General features: G+C 40.3%; 1 protein-coding gene across 1 annotated transcript; it reads right to left on the bottom strand.

Annotated features, from left to right (window-relative positions):
* Positions 1-7,968: 7,968 nt before the first annotated feature.
* On the bottom strand, positions 7,969-20,754 carry LOC124284513 (DBH-like monooxygenase protein 1). The gene is made up of 10 exons (XM_046720597.1): positions 20,668-20,754; positions 18,589-18,781; positions 17,912-18,038; positions 16,668-16,763; positions 15,126-15,305; positions 14,158-14,312; positions 11,222-11,462; positions 10,538-10,631; positions 9,483-9,765; positions 7,969-8,895 (listed from the first exon to the last, which is right to left on the bottom strand). The coding sequence occupies exons 1-10, from the start codon at positions 20,679-20,681 to the stop codon at positions 8,599-8,601; spliced, it is 1,680 nt and encodes a 559-aa protein (XP_046576553.1). The 5' UTR covers positions 20,682-20,754; the 3' UTR covers positions 7,969-8,598.
* Between the last annotated feature and the right edge of the window lie 1,102 nt (positions 20,755-21,856).

The following is a 21,856-nucleotide window of genomic DNA, read 5'->3' as shown; positions in this document are numbered from 1 at the left end:
ATTTTCCACCAGCAGAAGGGGTTTGGGGAATCTTAAGGTCTAACCTATATTGACGATGCACTTCTACCGGTGTAACCTATATTGGATATTTCATTTTCCATCAGCAGAAGGGGTTTGGGGAATCTTAAGGTCTAACCTATATTGACGATGCACTTCTACCGGGGTATTTCATTTTCCACCAGCAGAAGGGGTTTGGGGAATCTTAAGGTCTAACCTATATTGACGATGCACTTCTACCGGGGTATTTCATTTTCCATCAGCAGAAGGGGTTTGGGGAATCTTAAGGTCTAACCTATATTGACGATGCACTTCTATTTCATTTTCATCCTGCCGAAAGGGTTTGGAGATTGTGAAGACCTAATGTCCATTGACGATGCATCTCTATATAATTTATTACCTGCGCAAAGGGTTTTAGGATCTTAAGTGTCTACGGTATATTGACGATGCCCTTCTATTTCATTTTCGACCTGTACCTACTTCCATGCGGTTAACCTACGATGTTCAGGTTACCAGGATTTTCATAATTCAAAGCACGTACTTATTATATGCTAAACATGGTCGTCTGTCAGGGGCCAACGTATTAAAAACATGTGATGTTGCTGACCGAAATGTGGTAACCAAGGGTGCTTCAAGTTACCCGAACTTTGGTCATTAAAATTAGGTACTAATGTGTTCCCTATCAGGAGTCAATATTAGGGTAAAACATCGTATGTGAACAGCGTACCCAAGGCGAGATGTTGCAGTGAATTAGTGAGCTTTGTTTTACGCCGCTTTTGGCAATATTCCAGCAATATCACGGCGGGGGACACCAGAAATGGGCTTCACACATTGTACCCATGTGGGAAAGCGAACCCAAATCTTCGGCGTGACGAGCGAACGCTTTAACCACCAGGCTACCCCACTGCCCCTCGCATGATGCTGGAATGAACACTGTAGTTCCCATGATCTTCTAATAGAAAAAGGTAGGTATTTAGGGATACCACGGGAAACACGATTGTGTAAATAGTGTACTTATCAGGAGGTAGAAGATGAATATCATTTCTTGCTTCTTTGTCCTTTGTATGCAAATATCAGAAAAGAATACGTAAAGAAATATTTCTACTTGAACCCCCGAAATGACAAAGTCTATACCCTCATGGCATCCCAAAATCAAACAATGTATATATACCATGCCATAAATATGAGATCCTCTGCATGACAGATGTGATATTATTTACTATATATTCTTTTATATTGCACCCTCTGCTACTGTATGTATGTAAAATGTACTATAGGCCTACGGCCTCTTCAGTACTGTAAATAAAGGTCGATTGATTGATTGATTGATTGATTGATTGATTGATTGAACACTTAAGTCAATTCACCCTACGGTGAAAAGTACTATAGTAAAGTACTATAAGTCCTTATCATCCACAGCTTGGTGCCCCCTTCTCTGCAGATGCGAATAATAGCCAGTTTGTCCACCGTGTTGTTCCGAATTGTGATATAATTTTAAAGTTACATGCTAGTTCTAAATTCTATCTATGATAATCTAGTTGTTTTATGGTCTTCTGTCGACAGGTTTTATACTCGAACTTTTTTATGGTTTAGTCAGGGTATGGTGTGGTCACGGTGTGCAGTCACGGTATGGCTGTCACAAGATGACTGAAATATTTCGATGTGAACACACTCACTCGCTTTTGTCATCTATGTCCTTACAACACAACAAAGGGCAGGTGTACTCTTGTAGCGGGTCATCTATGTCCTTACCCTACACGACCGCCTCCGTGGTGTAGTGGTTAGAGCGTCCGCCCGGAGAGCGGAAGGTCGCGGGTTCGATCCCCGACCGCGTCATACCAAAAGACGTTAAAATATGGTACTTGTTGGTCCCTGCCTGGTGCTCGGCATTAATGGGTACAACAAGGACTGGTCGGCTCGGAGTCAGTATAATGTATCTGAGTGGGGTATTCATGCTTCACTGCGGCATGGTATCTCAGTGGGCTAGCACTATAAAACCAGCTTAAGTCTGGGCTAGTACAAGAAGCCTCACATACACATACACACGCTTGCACGTCGTCATATGAGCGAAATATTCTCAAGCACGACGTAAAACACAATTTAACCTCACCTCACCTCACCTTACTCTACAACAAAGGGCAGGCGTACTCTTGTGGGTCAGGCGTCAACTCGTCAGTCAAGCAAAAAGCTGGGTCACCGAGTGAGATCTGGGTGTCCATTAACTCGCTCAATACCCGGACGTAATGGAAAGGCTCTATATTTACTTGCTGTCTATTTGAATATTAATCCAGAGGCATACACCCTAAATCGGATGAATAGATATGCCATGAAACAGCACCGTATCATGTGAAATACACAAGTAATGTAGTATTTATTTGAGAACTACGATAATATAGTTGATACAATAGAATAAACGCTCTGTTGAAGGCCCACTCGACCTCATCAGGACCATGTGTTGGTGAATCATCGTTAAATGGTGTGACAGAAGGAGCTCTCGGTTCATCGGGGGCACACAAAATCAAGTAAACAGAGTTCACCTCAGTGAGTTTAGTTTCACGCCGCACTCAGCAATATTCCAGCTATATGGCGGCGGTTTGCAAATAATCGAGTGTGGACCAGACAATACAGGGATCAGCAGTATGCACATCGATCTACGCAGTTGGGATACGATGACATTTATCAACCCAGTCAGCGAGCGAGCCTGACCGACCGATCCCGTTAGTCGCCTCTTACGAGAAGCATGGGTTGCTGTAGATCAATCTTAACCCGGACCTTAAAGTTCACTTGAACACAAAGTGGGACATAATACAAAAATTCTATTATAAATTAAAATTGCATGAATATACTTTTTTGGTCATTGGTGCGTCATTGATGCGTATTCTCAACATGGTTACCAGAAAATGTGTTCAAAGAATTGAAAGGGGCTTAAATGTTGTGCTGGTGTCTTTAGAGGCGGTTTACGGGACCGCGTGGTCAGACTTGCTGACCTGATTACCACATGCCATCGCATCCTAACTCCGTAGATCGATGGTCATGATATCGGTCACTGGATCGTCTGGTCCTGACTCGATATTTACACACCGCCGTCATATAGCAGGAATATTGCCGGGAACAGCGTTAAAGGACAAACAACGTAGTGTAATTTAAAAAGAAAACGGAGATGTCTAAAATGTCTCCCGAAAATAGAAAACCTGTTCCATTAACGATGTTACATTGCCTATCATCATCATCATCATGAAAACATTTATATAGCGCCAATTCCAGTCCAAAAGTACTGCTCAGAAGCGCTCTCTGAACAGTTCAAGAAAGAAACGTTAGACACTGTATGTTTTCTTAAAAGGTATGTCTTCAGTTTGGATTTGAAAATCTTCAGGTTGTTTATTGTCCTTAGCTCCAGTGGAAGATGATTCCAGAGAGTGGGTCCTGCCACCTGAAATGATGGATCCCCAAACCTGGTGCTGGACTTAAAGCGTGGGACAACAAGAAGACCAAGCTTTTCAGATCTATAAGTTTCACAAGAAACAGGACGGGACTGGGGTACAGCTCATTGTCCAACCCTATCAGTACTTCCATGAAAATATCCATGCATGATCTGAATAGTAAGTACACGTCATCAGAGTCTCTGTCGATTTGGTATGTGTCTGACTGATCTCTGGCTGTGCAACATTGCCACCATCTTACATCAGAAACAGGGCATGGCTGTGGTAAATGTTTCATGTGCGTGTTCTGTCAATGTACTTGTGACATTTAACTTTGTTTGTTGTTTAAAGCCTCACTTAGCAATATTCCTACTATATGCAGTGTATGAAATAAGGCGGGTCCGACCGAGACGGCTTAGATTTCTGACGGACGGACTAATTTTAAAACAAGCCTGCCTGATGGTCTCATAAAAAATTTCGATAACGCGTTCCATACACCTGAAAACATTCACCATATCTTAAAATCGGTTTTCTCTTAAAATGACTTGTGAATAGATTGTTAGTAAATACATCTCTCAGGTTCATTAAATTATTCATTGTAACTAAAAATTGAGTTATTTTCTTTTGATTGTCTGCTCTGGTTAAATCCATTTTGAGCTGGTAACATTTTGAAGTTACCACCCCGATGTCTGGTTGGGGTTTTGGCTTATTTCATACACTGGTATATGGCGGTGGTTTGTAAATAATCGAGTCTGGTCCAGACTATCCAGTGATTGACATCTTTTTCGATGAACATGGGTTGCTGAAGACCAATTCTCATTTTGAAATGAAAAACAAAGAGAAACACTTTATATCCAAGTAGGTGTTGCCCAATAACATGACCCACTAGTTTGAGTGTGTTCTTTAATCGACATCTGGGTCAACGCGATTTACAGTACTTGTTGTGTGTACATTCCCCGACATTTGGGTCAGCACACCTTCCAGGTATTTTGTTTACATTGCTTTCATTAGAGTTGCCATGACGGGAGAACCTGAGTGGTGTGTCAATACCATTGGTGTCTGTACCTGTACGTACGTGGATGGCATTGAATTTGCTCCGGAGTCACATGAGTCTATGGCGGCCCGTGTGTGCCAACTATTGCATATACATATTTACTACTGTTTCATAATGTTTTGTTTATTTATTTGTTTGTTTGTTGTTTAACCCTGCACATCAGTATTCCAGCTATATGACAGCGGTCCGTACATATCAACTTTGGACAAGATAATCCAGTGATCAATAGCATGAGCATCGATCTACCCAATTGGGATACGATGGCATGTGTCAACCAAGTCAGCGAGCCTGACCACATGATCCCGTTAGCCGCCTTCTATGACAAGTATGGGTTGCTGAAGACCAATTCAATGATATTCTTGTCGTAAGAGGCGTAATTACGACTTAGCTATCATATAATTACGAACTGCGGTAAGTTATCGATTAGATTCGACGGGAGAACCCGAGTGATTCGAAAATCAAGAACAAGAACGTAGATGGCTTTACGAAAACATGTATGAAACTTGCTTCCAACCCAGTCTTTCCCAATCGGCATCGTGTGCCAGACCCATACACATGTGGGGGCGGTGGGGTAGCCTAGTGGTTAAAACCTTCGCTCGTTACGCCAAAGACCCGGATTTGACTTCCCACATGGGTACAATATATGAAGCCCATTTCTGGTGTCCCCCGCCATGATATTGCAGGAATATTGCTAAAAGCGGCGTAAGACTTAAACTCACTGTCACTCATTAGAACGTTAACATGGATAACCGGAGCAAGCTGTTTTGTCGTATAGGGTGGTTAGTAGTAACACATATTAGAACGTATACACTAAACGCCAAAAGAAACGTCACACTCCTTCCTTAATGACGGAGGTACGTATCTTCAGCTGGCGTTGTGATGCGTGGACGTCCACTTCTTGGTATGTCTACGGTTACCCCAGTCTGTCCGAAGCCCTGAATAATTCTTATAACCGTGATACGGTGGCATCCGAGGGCGTTGGCAACAGCATTGTATGTCGGCCCCATCTGAAACATCCCACTGGCTCTTTCTCTCTCTTCAGCTGTTAATCCTGGCATATTTCTCGTACTTGTGTATCATATCATGTCTTCTAGGCTCTCTTCATACCCTATAGAATCATTCTACATGTGAAATGGATGCACATACTGCTGGAATATTGCTGCGTATTGGCGATTGACATTGTTATGCGTAAACAAAAATGGAAAAATGTTACTTTGCAAGCAAAAATGTTAACAAAGATAATTTTACATGTCCTTAAACTATTTTTCACAATATCAAAAACACGTTTGCAAATCAGCAGAAAATTTTTAAAAGACTGAAATAATAGGAATGATTATTTTACAATTTTACACACTCTACAACAGCTGTTTCTTGTTTTAATAGTTGAACAATGGTTACTTTCAATGGTTTATCTTTGTCCCAAAGCAGAGTTTTATTTCAACCTTCCTTTTGGACATTAACATCACTGTTATTGGTTTATTTCGGCATGGACGAAAATAGGACAATATAACTCTTCTGAAAAAGATAAATATGAATGCATTTGATAAATTGTTTTCGTGATTTGCATAAAGCTGTGTTGTTAAGCTTTCTTGTAAACTAATACCTTCTAACATATCTTTGATAGTGTTTTAAGTAATTCAGAAAGGTAGGAGGGTAATGTTTCTGTTGGCGTTTAGTGTATTACAAATGGCACTAACAGGCTACCGTCAATCTGGTAAATTTAATTACAGCGCTCGAGGTCATGTGAACGGGGAGGGCAGGCGAGTTTTTATTATTATGTGTGTCCGTGTGTCTGTCTGTGTGGAGGAATAGGCAACACTGGAATAAATGAGCTGTGTCAATATCACAAAAGCCTACGCCAGTGTATATCAAGTTCCAATTTGAAGTCAGAGCCTACACCTATCAAAGGCCTGTAATTACTTACATAAAAAGCTTCTACACGTGTCACAATCGTCCGCAATGCATAGATACCATTCGCGCTTTGATGTCTACAAACACACTCCTCACTATGTAATCATAGAAAGGACATTGTCGCGTTGTCGCGCATTTTGCAGCTTTACACATCTTATATGGGGCGACAACGCGACATATTTTCACCTTGAAAATTGTCGCTATGTCGCATTGTCGCTGTTAGGCTGAATAAAAAAAAAATCATTCAAAGCGCGACAATGTGACAATATCACCTCAAGGAAAACATACATGACATATATCTTTCAAGAGATGTTTGTGTGAGGACCAAGCCCATAGTTACAGATATAGAATAATGCATAATCACCATGGGCCACACCAGTGCATGTACACTGTATGTATTCTACACACATCTCAAACCCGTGGGAATGCTGAGAAGAAACACATAAGGCCTTCTTCCACAAAACGAACTTAGCGCTAAGATCATCGTAAGGTATGTCATTATACCTAAGTTACGTTCATATTAGCGCTACGATCGGTTTGTGGACGTGGCATACGTCAGCTACGTAGAGGCGAGTAACGGGATCGGGTGGTCAGGCGTAACTATCACTGAAATTCATTGAAAACGCACCAGTCTAAAATTGTCCATATTTTCATCAAGATGGATTTCAGCATGACAATGATCAATGAATATAATTAACATGAAGTCGAAGGGCATGTCCAGTTGACAAAATGCTTAAGAAACAAATTCCTGTCCACAGTATGACTCTTGATTCCAAAATGCATCAACATGCAGCCACGCCATGAAAAAAACGCGAATTTCATTCTGAAATCATACTGACTGTGACATTAAAAGCAGGTGTATGAGAACCGATTCTCATTGCTTCACTAACGATTGTGAAACGAGGACAGAGATACCATTACATAACACAAGTTTGGAAAAGGAAATTTCTGGGAGCATTCCCATGAATGTAACAAAACAGTGCATGTGGGATCTCCAAAGGCCAGCAGTCTGCAAATCAATGTGTTGTGGAGGCTTGACTACAACTCATTCTTTCCAATTCGCCATCATGCATTAGGACCGGCTATCGATATAGAACATAGAGGTCAGTGGCGAGTGGTGACATATGTAGGCTTGGATTACCAGCAAAACGCCGTCCTGAACATACCTTAGGAGCAGCCCATGAATATAGACCTTGCACAATTATCAAATTGATAATCATTAATAATGATTCCCATCGACAGTATTTGCGATTATCGATCACACTGACGATGTGAGGACGTCACTTCACCATCGGGAAATTGGCAAGCTTCATTGTCGTTGTTCCTGTCAACGGTTCTAGGACGACGATTCATTGTAGCTACGAACTTCACAGATCTCACGACACTTCACTGATGCTTAGCCAGACCGTTAATCTCCTGGGTCCCGATCCACAAAGCGTTCGTAACTTTACGACCTGTCGTAACTACAGTTTATCATAGGCTTACGGATGTCGTAGCGCTGCAAACGTTGCGTGGATCGAGAGCACGCCATCACAAATTCTAAATGACAATCGTCCTATAGTATGAATAAGAAGGAAAAGCAACAGAAAGTCTTAAGGATATTTATTACACATTGGGTCAGAAACAACCGGGTTCATAACAGACGTATGTGCACTACAGCAAAAGTCACTGCGCACAAGTGTAATGTGACCGGGATTCATGTCATTGCAATGTAGAAATGACATCACACAAGAAAAGTGAGTGAGTTCAGTTTTACGCCGCTTTTAGCAATATTCCAGCAATATCACGGCGGGGAACACCAGAAATTGGCTTCATGCATTGTACCCATTTGGGGAATCGAACCCGGGTGTTCGTCGTGACGAGCGAACGTTTTAACCACTAGCCTAACCACCGCCCCACACTAGAAAAGACCCATCTGAACAATGTTGATGTCTTTCGACATTTATGGTTTCCGTTGACAGTATCAGTGCATTTTCCAAAGAGGAGTTGAAAAGAATGACGAAATAATGGGAAATAAAAGAATAACTACACTCGCATGAGTTTCGTACTGACGTTAGGAAGCTCGTATCAGAATGATTGCACTACCCTCGGTCTTGTTTGGGAAAAACAAAAATTATCACCCTCGTTTCTTGTAATCAGTATGACACACACGCTCGTAGAATAATTTCTATGTTTGTATAAATAGAAGCAGGTGTAAAATGTGGCCACAGAGATTTTCTACGCCAGCACAGCATAAAGCACTGCACTCAAAACAGTTGTCACAAGAGACACAGCTGCCTGTGTTCCAGCACTACTGTATGGGTAACTATGAGTCGTCATCCAGTTTCCATTCTCACACGAACAAGACTGCATTGCAGCAACAAACTTGAGGGATTTGCTGTCCAAATGCGACATTCGAGTCAAAGACCAGTCCTTGACGTCGGCGTTGGCAAGACAAGGATGGCTCTCCGCCTCAGCAATAGCTGCAGGACACTCATAGCGACATCCACCGTAGGGATTGCAGTTTGCCAATACCTGGAAATAAGCATTTGTTGAGGTTGAGAATCTAACCAAAAAAATTTATATCAACAATATGTAACCTAGCAACATTATTATATTAATGAGGATATGTGGAGATAGTAGCTGTGTGTGAAAATCCAAAATTAAAATACATGTATACCTATAACCGACCCGATCACACGTCATACACCCGTGAAGATCCGGGTTAGAATTGGTATCCAGTGATCAACAGCATGAGCATGCAATTGGGGTACGATGACATTTGTCAACCAAGTCAGCAAGCCTGACCACCTGATCCCGTGAATCGCCTCTTACAACAAGCATGGGTTGCTGAAAACCAATTCTAACCCGGATCTTCACGGGTCCCACACTCAGCAATATTACAGTTCATTGATATCTTGGGTGACGGATGCTCATCATGTCAATAACTGGTTTAGACTCGGTATTTTAAAGACCACCATAATATACCTACAAACATACCAAGTGAAGCATTAAACAAAGTTTACGATGAAATAAGATTCACCTTGAACCCACGAACACTTCCCCCGCTGTATAAGCCCATTTAAATTTAGTCTTGTGAGCGTGTCAATTATTTCTCCTACCTTGTCCACCACCATTGCAGTTTCAGGATTCGAGATGTTCCTGAAGGCTCTATAGTCGCAGCCAAATAGTCTTCCCCCCTGTGCTGCACATTGCTGGATTTTCTTCCAACCCACGCAGAAAGGATTTCCCACTGACTGCTTTGGGTAGAAGGTGAAAAAACTAAAGCACATCTCATCGCTTGTCGCTTCCCCATACGTTGTAGTCTTTGTCTCTTTGAGGGTCTGGTAGACACACGTAGTCTTCAGACTGTCGCCTGGATTGACGGTTACTGGAGGATTGTACCTATGTAAGACAACATTTCACGTTAATGTAAGACAACGCAGTCGCGATTATTTTGGAGTGTGAGTGAGTTTAGTTTTACGCCGCTTTTAGCAATATTCCAGCAATATCACAGCGGGGGATACCAGAAATGGGCTTCGCACATTGTACCCATGTCGGGAATCGAACCCGGGTGTTCGGCGTGACAAGCGAACGCTGTAACCACCAGGCTTCCCCAATGCCCGATTATTTTGGATAGTTGCATTAGCTTCATATAAACTTACGTACAGAAGAAAGTACACACCTGGTGCTTTTGGATTACTTTAATGTTTTGAAAAGAGTTTATGCAGTGATATATAAGTCACAGACATTCCTAATATGTTGCCAAAGCACCACAGACAGGTATCGTGCCCAATTGCGAAGTTGCCAGTCAAAATCACATCACTGTTCAAATAATCTCAAAACACTAGGTGTGTACTTTTTTTATACGGCAGTTTAGATATATTTAACAGCATTCATTTGTCTTTTTTTCCTTTTTTGTTACCTTTAATTATGATTTATTTGTCAATTTAACTTTAATTCTGTCCATATTTTTTTTCTGGTGGAATGGGTTAATTTTTTATGTTATTATGCGGTTCAAATATTTAGCTTCAAGATTTCATCTGGGTTACGCGGCCACACAATTAACCTGATCTCAGTCTGTCATCTCAGTCATCGTTTGCCTTTTCAAAAATGTATTGACACAGTCAACATAAAATCACTTTTCCATTGGCGAAAATGCCGATAATGAACTTACTCATAGACTTGGGGACTGTCGTAGCTGTACTCTTGGTCATTGGTGAGATACTTCCTTTCTCCATTACTGAAGTGCTCCACCATCTGTGCAATACCTGAAGGAATAATTTCGAAAGAAATCAATGTATTATTTGCCCCATCAACATATTCCTTTAAATCCTTTGACGTTTATTCATCCCTTCAATCAAAATCCGCCATTGCCATTTTACTCAGTGGAAAGAGTTCCGGCCCAAAATCAAGAGGTATTTTTTGTCATGTAACATTAACTGCTTGTTTGTTTGTTTGTTTGTTTGTAATATTCCAGCTAATTGTTTACATCGATGCTCATGCTGTTGATCACTGAATTGTCTTGTCCAGACTCCATATAGCTGGATTACTGCTGAGTGCGGCGTTACCCAACTAACCAACCAAGCAAGCACTGGGGTTGTCTTGTACAACGGCAACCTGATCCCAAAAACTGTTGCACCACTGTTCCGGTTATGTGTCAGTTGAGGGGCGGTGGGGTAGCCTACTGGTTAAAGCGTTGGCTCGTCACGCCGAAGACCCGGGTTCGAATCCCCACATTGGTACAATGTGTGAAGCCCATTTCTGGTGTCCCCCGCCGTGATGTTGCTGGAATATTGCTAAAAGCGGCGTAAAACCAAAACTTAGTCAGTCAGTCAGTGTTTCAGTTGATGACCCCTACCTTTGTAGTGCATGTGGTTCAGTCCCTGGGTTATGTAAATCTTGTCGCTGAACTTATTTGTGCATTCTGAAGGGCAGGTGGATTCGTACACAGCCCTGCTTTGACCAGGTGGGATGTCCAGGTGCATCTGCCCTGTCCAAAAGACCCCGGCGTCGTACTGGCGGAGGTTAGGGGTGTAGTAGATGGTGAAGCCGGTACCGTCTGTGAAGTCGGATCGTTCTTCTGGGTTGTTCCAGTGGTACTAGATCAAGATCAAAATCCAGATAGATTGTACATAGTGAGGGAGTGAATTTAGTTTTACGCCGCTCTCAACAATATTCCAGCTATATGGCGGCGGTGTGTAAATAATCGAGTCTGGACCAGACAATCCAGTGATCAACAGCATGAGGTCGATCTGCGCAAATGGGAACCGATGACATGTGTCAACCAAGTCAGCGAACCTTACCAACCGATCCCGTTACTCGCCTCTTATGACAAGCATGGGTTGCTTAAGATCAATTCTAACCCGGATCTTGAAGGGTAGATTGTACATTGGACTTCCGGCCCGTATACATAGAATCATAATGGCAGGCAAGTTATGGACAGTGCAAATAGTGGACAGTACCATAACATTGTACCATTAGTTGCCAGAAGAAAACAAATTATTTCCTAATGTCAACGAATGTGTTAAAAACAGAGCTGATGTTACATGAACAGATTCATCTTCTGAAGATAAAAATCTGATAAGTATTTCCTAGTAGGGTGACACAAATAATTCCGTGGAACATACTCCGTTCTGAAATCGACATATGCATCACATCGATATCCGCCATACAATATGTCAAATTCTTAATCTTACTAGAATTTGTCATATTTTAACAATCCAAGAACATTTTAATCAGAGAAAATGCAAAGAACGTTCATTTAAAGACATTCAACCGATGACACTGACTGAAGATTAGGGCTGGATATAGCCCTGATTCTCATATCGCGATATATTGCAATAATTTAAGAGATATTGCAATACATATTGTGATATATTGACTGGAATGTTTCTGTCCAAGTGCGTACATCATCAATTCATAACTGCTCTCTGTGTGCGACATCATCTTCTAAGTTGCTGTTACACCATACTTTCAGGCTACCTGTCCCCAGTGTGTATGGCTTTACGTCAATGGTTTACAGATAAATAAAGTAATATAGAGCCTTAGTGTAGAATGTTTAACTGAAGTACTGTATTGCAACAAAGTTTTGCGAACATAATGATAAAGGTAATAGTATAACATGATTTTCATGGTCAGTGTTGTTGCTTCAACAGAATGCGCTTCAATGCAGTATGGTACTTATTGTTACTGTATGTTAGGGATTCATTCAGATTCAACTCCAATATAAATATGTGTAAATATGAACTATTGCAAAATGAAATAACTTGAGCTTAAAATCTCATGTGACCTCCAGTAACTAAGATCCTTGACTAGAATGTCATTATACAGTCCTACAAAATGTATAAGACTTTGGCCTGATAACATACATGTATGTCCCATTATGAAACAAACAAAAATAACAAAATATTGTGAAATGGTCTCTAGAAGCCAGAGGCTCTACTAATAGGGCCAAATAAAAGATTTGTCAAATCTTAGAAGGGCATTTAGAAGTGGAATGCATAAGAAAATCACGATTTATGGATGTCAACTTCTTTATTGTGAATAACACGACGTTTCGGAGTGTATGCTTGATCCAACAAGAAGTTGCCATTCATAACTCGTGCTTCTCTCAAAAGATTGGTGCATTTGAGGTCACTTAATTCCTCCAAAACGTCACATATTAAATCATTTAAACCCACAAAACTTAAAGAATTTGGTAGAATATCTGACACTTTTGGAGCAACTTATAAAGACACTTCCAATTGTAAAATGTGACATGAAACCAAGTGAAATAAAAGTATATTTGACACTTTGGAGCACGTTTTGTTGCCATGGAGGGCAAGGACAGAAAATTCAAAGGGAGCTACCTCTGGATGACCCAATATATTGCAGAATCTGAACCATATCGCAATAATCGTATCGCGAGATACTGTACCGGTATATACCGATTTACCGGTAATATTGCACAGCCCTACTAAAGATTGCGGTGGTATTAGAAACAGATGCAGGATATTTTGGTGTTTGTTTGAGACAATTGTTTATTAAAAACAGAAAAAAAGGAAATATGTTTGAAAAATGAACAATACTATTTTGAAAATGAGAAATTGTCTACTACACAATTGCATTATTGAGTCTGAAATGCATGCCAGTCTTCATCGTCTCATCTCAGGATCATCAGAAACAACAGCAATGAAGAAATTTTCTTCGTGGTTTCAGCTCTCTTAGGATTTGAACCAAATGTCATATGGCGTGTGTATTCTTTTATGTTATCTCTATTATATGTTTTAAATTACCAAAAATTACAGAACTCAGCAGCTCGCATCGTCTGCCTCAAGTCCAAGAAAGATCATATCACACCTTCACTGATGTCTCTACACTGGTTGCCTGTCAAATTCCGGATTAACTTAACTTGTATCACTTTCAAAGCTCTACATGGACAAACACCTGAATACCTCTCCAGTCTTCTGTGTCAGTACATTCCAACCCGACCATTACGATCCCAGAATCACAATCTACTTGTAATTCCTAAAGTTCGACTCTCATCCTATGGGAAAAGATCATTCCAACACGCAGCTGCCAGTCTCTGGAACAACTTGCCCACTCACATCAAGAATGCTGAATCTTTGGACACATTTAAATCGTCTCTAAAAACCGTCTTGCCTATTACTAGACTTTCTATGTTCACTTGTCTCTCTGTTAATAGTTTTACCTATTTTCTTTTCTCCTATAGTGTTGTAGCGCCATGAGCGGGTATTAGTACCTGGATGTAGCAGTATATAAAATACCCACATTATTATTTATTTTTATAATTACCTCGAGAAGGACTCTCTTGATGCCTGTTCTGCCAAGTTTGAAGCCAGCTGCGGTATTCAGGCACTGTCCATTCATACCAACCGTCCACAAACCAATTAGTTCATTGCAGTCCTCAGTAGCCATGCCACACGACCGGGGATTCGGTATTTCAGCAGCTTATTAATACAATAAACATTCTAAATAGAACAATTTCTATTCGATATGTCACAATATTTCAATATTCCAAACAACTGCATAGATAAAGAAATTGTCATTGGTGTAACGAGTTGTTAAAGTAGAGGATTTCCGAGCTGGTTTGGATTCCATGTAGCTTATTTTTATGTAGCGACTACAATCGCTTTACTTGATCATTGATCACTAGTTAATACTAAGAATAGCTTCATTGACTGTCGTCATGTGGCTGTAATGTGTCGATGACAGCATTACAAAACATAATGTCTGTCGTCTAGACGACCACCGTAAAGCATACTGTGCATGAATATGAGCTATTATCATGACCACCATAAAAGGAAGTTAAAGTTGAATGAATATATACTACCATCACGACAACCGTAAAGAATATTGCACATGTATACACACCACTATCACGACAACCGTAAAGAATATTTTGCTTGAATACATGCCACCATCACGACAATCGTAAAGAATATTGCACATGTATCACGACAACCGTAAAGAATATGCTGCATGAATGCATCCACGACAATCGTAAAGAATATTGCACATGTATACACACCACTATCACGACAACCGTAAAGAATATTGTATACACACCACTATCACGACAATCGTAAAGAATATGCTGCATGAATGCACGACACCACATACGACAATCGTAAAGAATATACTGTGCGAATACATCCAAACCAGCACGACAAACATAATGAATACTGTGCATGAATACATGTCACCAACACAACCGTAAAAGGAGGCCATGGTGAATGGATACAGGCCACTTGAATACATACCACCATCACCACAACCGTAAAGGAGAATATGGTGCATCACGTCCACGTTGTCAATGTCCGGTTTGGTGGCGATCATGTGGAAATCCTCTGATTGGTCCAAGTCGAAAGTCATGCAGAAATAATTTGTCTCCGTACTAGGCACCTGTGTTCTCGGAAACCTCAAATCCCGACTTCGAACCCCTGCGAAGTAAATTGAGAATATGATATTATTTATTGGTGTGAATGCAGCGGGAGGTGGGGTAGCCTAGTGGTAAAAGCGTTCGCTCGTCACGCTGAAGACCCGGGTTCGATTCCTCACATGGGTACAATGTATGAAGCCCATGTCTGGTATCCCCCGACGTGATATTGCTGGAATATTGCCAAAAGCGGTGTAACACTAAACTCACTCACTCAAACTCAGTGTGTGCAGCATTATTTCGTATGCATAGGTCAAGTTCATAGTAGTAAACTTAGCTTAAACTATCAACTTACATAGCAATGTACATGCATATGTATATGTAGTATATGTAATAGGCAGTACTTATGCCGATTTATCATTGCTAGCGAACCCACTCACACATTTGACTGAATTCGATTCTACCAGTTCCTGTGCATCCCCTTATGTCAGGTGCCAGGCTGGGCAACAACATGTACCACGTTTAAACCTATACTGAGAGAAACAAATAAAGGATCACAGGAAAATTCATGCATTCCTTTAATATTTTCCAGTTTTCATCATCAGCTTTGAATAGCGCTGTGGTAATGAAAACTGGAAATATTAAAGGAACGCTTGAATTTTCCTGTGATCCTTATTTTATTCTCTCAGTATATCTTGGTTTGACCGCCCGCATATAGCAGGAATACTGCTTAGTGCAACACTAATCAACAAAACTAACCAAACAACACATATTCATTTCGTCGCTTTCGACTACTATTTTCCACAAAGAAAAACCGTCACGAAACGTTAAGGCCATCATTGATGCATTTTCGGGTCTATATTACCTTCGATATCAGTGAGATGTTGCGTTTATATAAAAAATCGTTAAACCGATTTTCATCAACACGTCCCAGAAATGTACCTGTTGGTTCGGATAGAAACTTCATGATCTAAGATCGGGACTGCGTTTCGTTTTACTCGAAGTTCGGATAACACATTTACACATTTTCCTTAATGAGAATTCCATGAACTCGTTCCAGATATATATTTTCTGGTATAAACAGAACACCTATTGGCACTTAGTCGGAACTCGAGGTACGGAAATCACGATGTATTTTTTATGACTTCGAGTTAACGAGCTTTCAAAACACATTGTTATCCTAGACCCATGCTCATGCCCTTGATCACTGGATTGTTATAATTTTCGTAAAAGACGACTAACGGGATCGGGTGATCAGGCTCGCTGACCTGGTTGACACATGTCATCGGTTCCCAACTGCGTAGATCAATGTTCATGATGTTGATCACTGGATTGTCTGGTCCAGACTTGATTATTTACAGACCGCCGCCGCTTTATTATTGCTGAGTGCGGCGTAAAACTAAATTCGCTCACTCACTCGCATTACCTGATTCTGCAATTGATGGACAGTCAAACTCTGTACTTTCACATGAAGGCGTGGCAAGGCCGGCACACGTCTGGGTGGATGAGGGAGTACAATAGCCTAAAAAGCAAAACAATAAAATGACATTTGACACGTGAACTAGTGTTGGGAATTGGTTAAAATCTCATAATTGATGATTGGTTCATTACAACCGATCAGTCATCGAAAATAATTGGTTTGCTTCATTTATCAAATGTTCCTGTTATCTTTGTTAATGCACACACACACAAAAAAGAAAAAACATGTAGTAATTTTGGTCTTTTGCAAATTGCACAAAATCCATTGGCAAATTTCGCATATTTAAAGGATGATTAGTATGTTAGGAACACAGATTTCCTGGATTCTTTAAGATAAATTCAATCATGACTTGGAACGAGCTTGTAGTGCTTATGAAATGTAAATCTAATGACACAGACAAAACCAACCTTGTGTAAAATATTGTTGATGCAAACAAGTGTTCCAAATTTGGTTGTGTTCGATTATGAGAAAACACAATCGATTGCTTGGTCGTTTAGGCACTGCGACCAATCTTCGATTATTTCAATTAATCGGACCACCACTAACGTGAACTAAACCAAATACATTGTCACGCACTGAGAATATGATCTGAAACACGCCCAGAATATTATTTAGTTAAAAGGATATTCATGTCATCTTTGAAAGAGAATGAGTCAATTAATGTTTACAAAGACATATTTGACTTTCGAGTATACTGTCTCAAACATATTCATTGTTTTATGATAAACGGATACTCAAGGATACAATTGCAAACCTTTTCCCGACAGCCAAACCTTTTCCTTTTCCCAATTGGTATTCAAAGTTAGACAAGGTCCCCAGCAAACAATTTGATTGAATGAACCGGTTGTCAGGCTCAATGACTTGGCTGATTACGTGTAAGCATACGGTGACTGTGTGGGTGCTCATGATATCAGCCACTTGTTTGTCTGATCCAGACTTTATTTAGTCATAACCGCTTATTATAGGAAGACTACTGTGAATCACGTCAACTACATATTAACTTTTACTCCATGTTTACACTTATGAGTGAATGAAAATCATCTCTAAGATGACTGTTTGGACACAGTTGCCCTATGAACATTCCGCCTCTTCATATCAAATATTACAGTATTGAGTAACTGTTAATAAAACGTATTTTGAAACTGAAATGAAGGAACTAGAACCTCCAAAAATATTGTGACTGCCCTGACCTGGGTGTGTGAGTCCAGTGGTCCGTGTGGGCGTGGCTCCAGATGTCCAGATGCACTGGGGGTCACCCAGTTCTTGACCATTGGTCATCCCATCACCATCCGAGTCCATGTTACACACATTCGCCCACTGTATGAACGGTGAATAAATTGAAGCTAGTTAAATTAATGTGTTTCATGTAACGTCAGTTTGTGTAACGAATGAGATAAAAGTGTTTAATTAATGTCAGTTTTTAATACCTAATAATAAATGACCTAATAAAAAACTGTTTCATTTATTTGTTTGTTTTCAATATTACAGATTACAGCGGCTTTTCATGTAACGTCAGTTTGTGTTATGAATCATGCAAAAGTTTTTCATGTAAATTCATAATTTTTGTGTGACCAATTAAATAAAACTGTTTCATGTATTTGATTGTTTCATGTTTAACGCCCCACTCAGCAATATTACAGATTATGGCAGCCTTTCATGTAACGCCAGTTTGTTTAACGAATTATATAAAAGTGTGTTATGTAAATCCATTTTCTGTGACAAATTAATAAAACTGTTTTATGTAACGTCAGTTGTGTAACGAATTACACAAAAGCGTGACATGCAACGTCTTTTTAAATTTTTTATTACAACCTCATCCTGAATAACATTTACAAAACTATGAAAGTTTTTATTCATATTTGCTCACATTTCTGCCTTGGTTTGCAAAATCAATACCGAACTGATTTCTTTCACCGCCACCCGCGGGGTTCACATGCCCCACCCCCGGCCACAGCTCCCCCGTTACACAAGGGTGGGTCAGGTTGTAGCCATTTGGGATCGTATCCCTGTATCCGGCATAGCCGGAGATCACCACGACACATGCCAAAACGGTAGATATTCTGAAAAATACTGACATTATTAAGATCATGTAAGAATAGCATTGAAAGAGCAGATGAAACATACCCTAGCACTATTATAAAAGCGATCAAACCCTTTCCACATCCACAAGAATCCTCTGTCAAGAGCAGAGTCAATTGTGCGACTTCGACACGAGCATGGTTCATGAACCTAAATAATGATAATAATAATAATAAGGGCATTTATAATACGCTGAATTCCACACCACGGAGGAACACGCTGAAAGCGATGCAATGTGATTATTATTACCCCGGATAACCCAAGCTGCCTGTGAATGTTAATAGTCACATGACTTATCCAACAGGGTACCCATTTTCTGCTGGGTGAACAGAGGCAATTTTGAACAAACTCACTTGCCTAAATAAATAGTCAATGATGATGTGCAATACCATAGTTGTGTTTGTTACCTTAGGTTTACAAAGGCTTTTGCCTTTATCCTAGTGATGGTTTGACATCGTTTCTAAGGTCTGTTCTTTTGCCCCGTGTTTTATACTAATTGTGCGTGTGCTGACTGCTGCAGACTGATTTACAAAATCGTCGTCAGAATTCATGCTCACGGGCATGAATATGTTCATTCCGAATCGACGTCGTTCCATTAATATGATATACGATTTACGAATGTTACCTTTCTTTAATGTGTCTGCGTTATGACGAATACCAGTCGTCTCTTTTACATGTATTTGGAAAACCGTGTCGGGATTTTTTCCGTGTTTACATATTTCCCAGAAATATCGTTATGTTGTTTTGTTTTGTTTTTTCTGTCAAAACAGACGAGGGACGGTTAGTCCAACTCTTTGAAGTAAATAAACACTTGTCTTGTATGTCCAGTCCATTCCGAAGGTGCACATATATTGTGACTTAAACTTGCGTTGATCAAACACTTGGTGACCTTTTCAGGGGGCTGTGGTGCACCTGGTAAAACTGGGTCTCATTCACCTAGGATCCAATACATTGCAAAAACCTTTCTGAAACAGCTTCAAACAGCTAGAATATTGAATATGTTAGAGGCATGTGTTATCAGATGTCAAGCGCGGTGCCGCCTGAAGCTCTGATACCTTTTTATTTGCCAACGTGTCCATGACATTTCTATCTCACAATTTTCAAGTTAGGATTTATCGTCTATTTCAGCCATACCGTGCTAAGCTCATATAAAATCCTTTTTGTATTCAGTTATTCGCCAGTAGGTCAACACCTTCACTTAGATTGTCTGGATCATTTGTGGTGCTGACGAAGAGATTCAGCCACGCTTAAACTGTTCACCAATTCTTCAGGGTGGCTTTTAATGTTAAGTCGTTGTTAATAACGATACGGTTCTCAAGTTGTCCCAAGAATACCGAAGATACAGTCACCGCTTGTCTTGATGAACAATCATCCCATGCTCATGTGATTCAGGATAATGTGGATATAGCTCTATGACAGGTCCACACAACAATAACTCACAGTGTCTTCTATATATTGAGGCTGCTGAGTCAAACTTCACCTTGTATCCAACCGTGAAGATCCGGGTTAGAATTGATCTTCAGCAACCCATGCTTGTCGTAAGAGGCGACTAACGGGATCGGGTGGTGAGGCTCGTTAACTTGGTTGACAAATGTCATCGTATCCCAATTGCGTAGATCGATGCCCATGATGTTAATCACTGGATTGTCTGGTCCAGATTCGATTATATACCGACCGCCGCCATATAGCTGGAATATTGCTGAGTGTGGTGTTAAACAATAAACCAACAAACGAATCACCTTGTATTCGAAAGGATCTGAGTATTCACGATAGGGTATGACAATAAAAAAAGTGAACTGTCCACATCATTTTTGTCAATAAATATAAGAAGATATTCATATTGTATCACAACACGATCAGATCTTACCTGAGGACCAACATGCTACTCCTCGATGGAACACAGAACCCAATGGCCTTGTCCACGGTTACTAAACTATATTGCGGGTAAATCACGTGGTGCCGAAATTCACGTGACCGTGACGCTTGAACGAATGAGCAGTTGAGTCATTCATGTCACTGCCATAAAAGGAAGGACTGGTTTACCTTTGTAGGTCAGGCACGGGCAGGTGAACTCAAACCTCGATCCGCCCCAAACAAGTCCCCAGTGACGATGCGAAATTCCTTTGTACTCATTTAAATAGAGATAGCACCTTGCTGAGAAAGGGGTCGTATTTTGATTTCGTTCCAGTTTCAATTCTACAAGCTACGAAGCATAGGCAGCGGTTTGATCGTTTACAGATGAAGGTTGTAATACACAAGGAATGTTATATAAACCAAATTTCCATGAGCGTAACAATTCTCTTACAGGGAACGATCCGACTAGATCATGTTTTTGAATCATTACCAACTAGCTTTGACGCCATTAAGTATCAAAATACCTATCTACTTCATGTACCAGCAATAGTAAGTATCAATGCCTATCTGTAATATGTACCAGTACCATTAAGTACCAACACATATCTAAAATATCCACCAAAAACAGTAAGTATCAATACCTGTCTACACCATGTACCAGCAACAGTAAGTATAAACACCTGTCTATGATGCTCCACCAGCAACAGAGAGTATCTTTTTACATCATGTACCAGCAACAGTGAGTATAAACACCTATCTATGATGTTCCACCAGCAACAGAGAGTACCTATTTACATCATGTACCAGCAACAGTGAGTATAAATACCTATCTATGATGTTCCACCAGCAACAGAGAGTATCTATTTACATCATGTACCAGCAACAGTGAGTATAAATACCTATCTATGATGTTCCACCAGCAACAGAGAGTACCTATTTACATCATGTACCAGCAACAGTGAGTATAAATACCTATGATATTCCACCAGCAAAAGAGAGTACCTATCTACATCATGTACCAGCAACAGTGAGTATAAATACCTATCTATGATGTTCCACCAGCAACAGAGAGTACCTATTTACATCATGTACCAGCAACAGTGAGTATAAATGAGTATAAATACCTATCTATGATGTTCCACCAGCAACAGAGAGTACCTATTTACATCATGTACCAGCAACAGTGAGTATAAATACTCATC

The sequence above is a fragment of the Haliotis rubra genome, unplaced genomic scaffold (genome assembly GCF_003918875.1).
Source record: "Haliotis rubra isolate DU_JTF1 unplaced genomic scaffold, ASM391887v1 Scf338, whole genome shotgun sequence".
Lineage (NCBI taxonomy): Eukaryota > Metazoa > Mollusca > Gastropoda > Lepetellida > Haliotidae > Haliotis > Haliotis rubra.
Note: the sequence above shows the minus strand (reverse complement) of the source record. Positions and strands in the feature narration are given on the sequence as shown.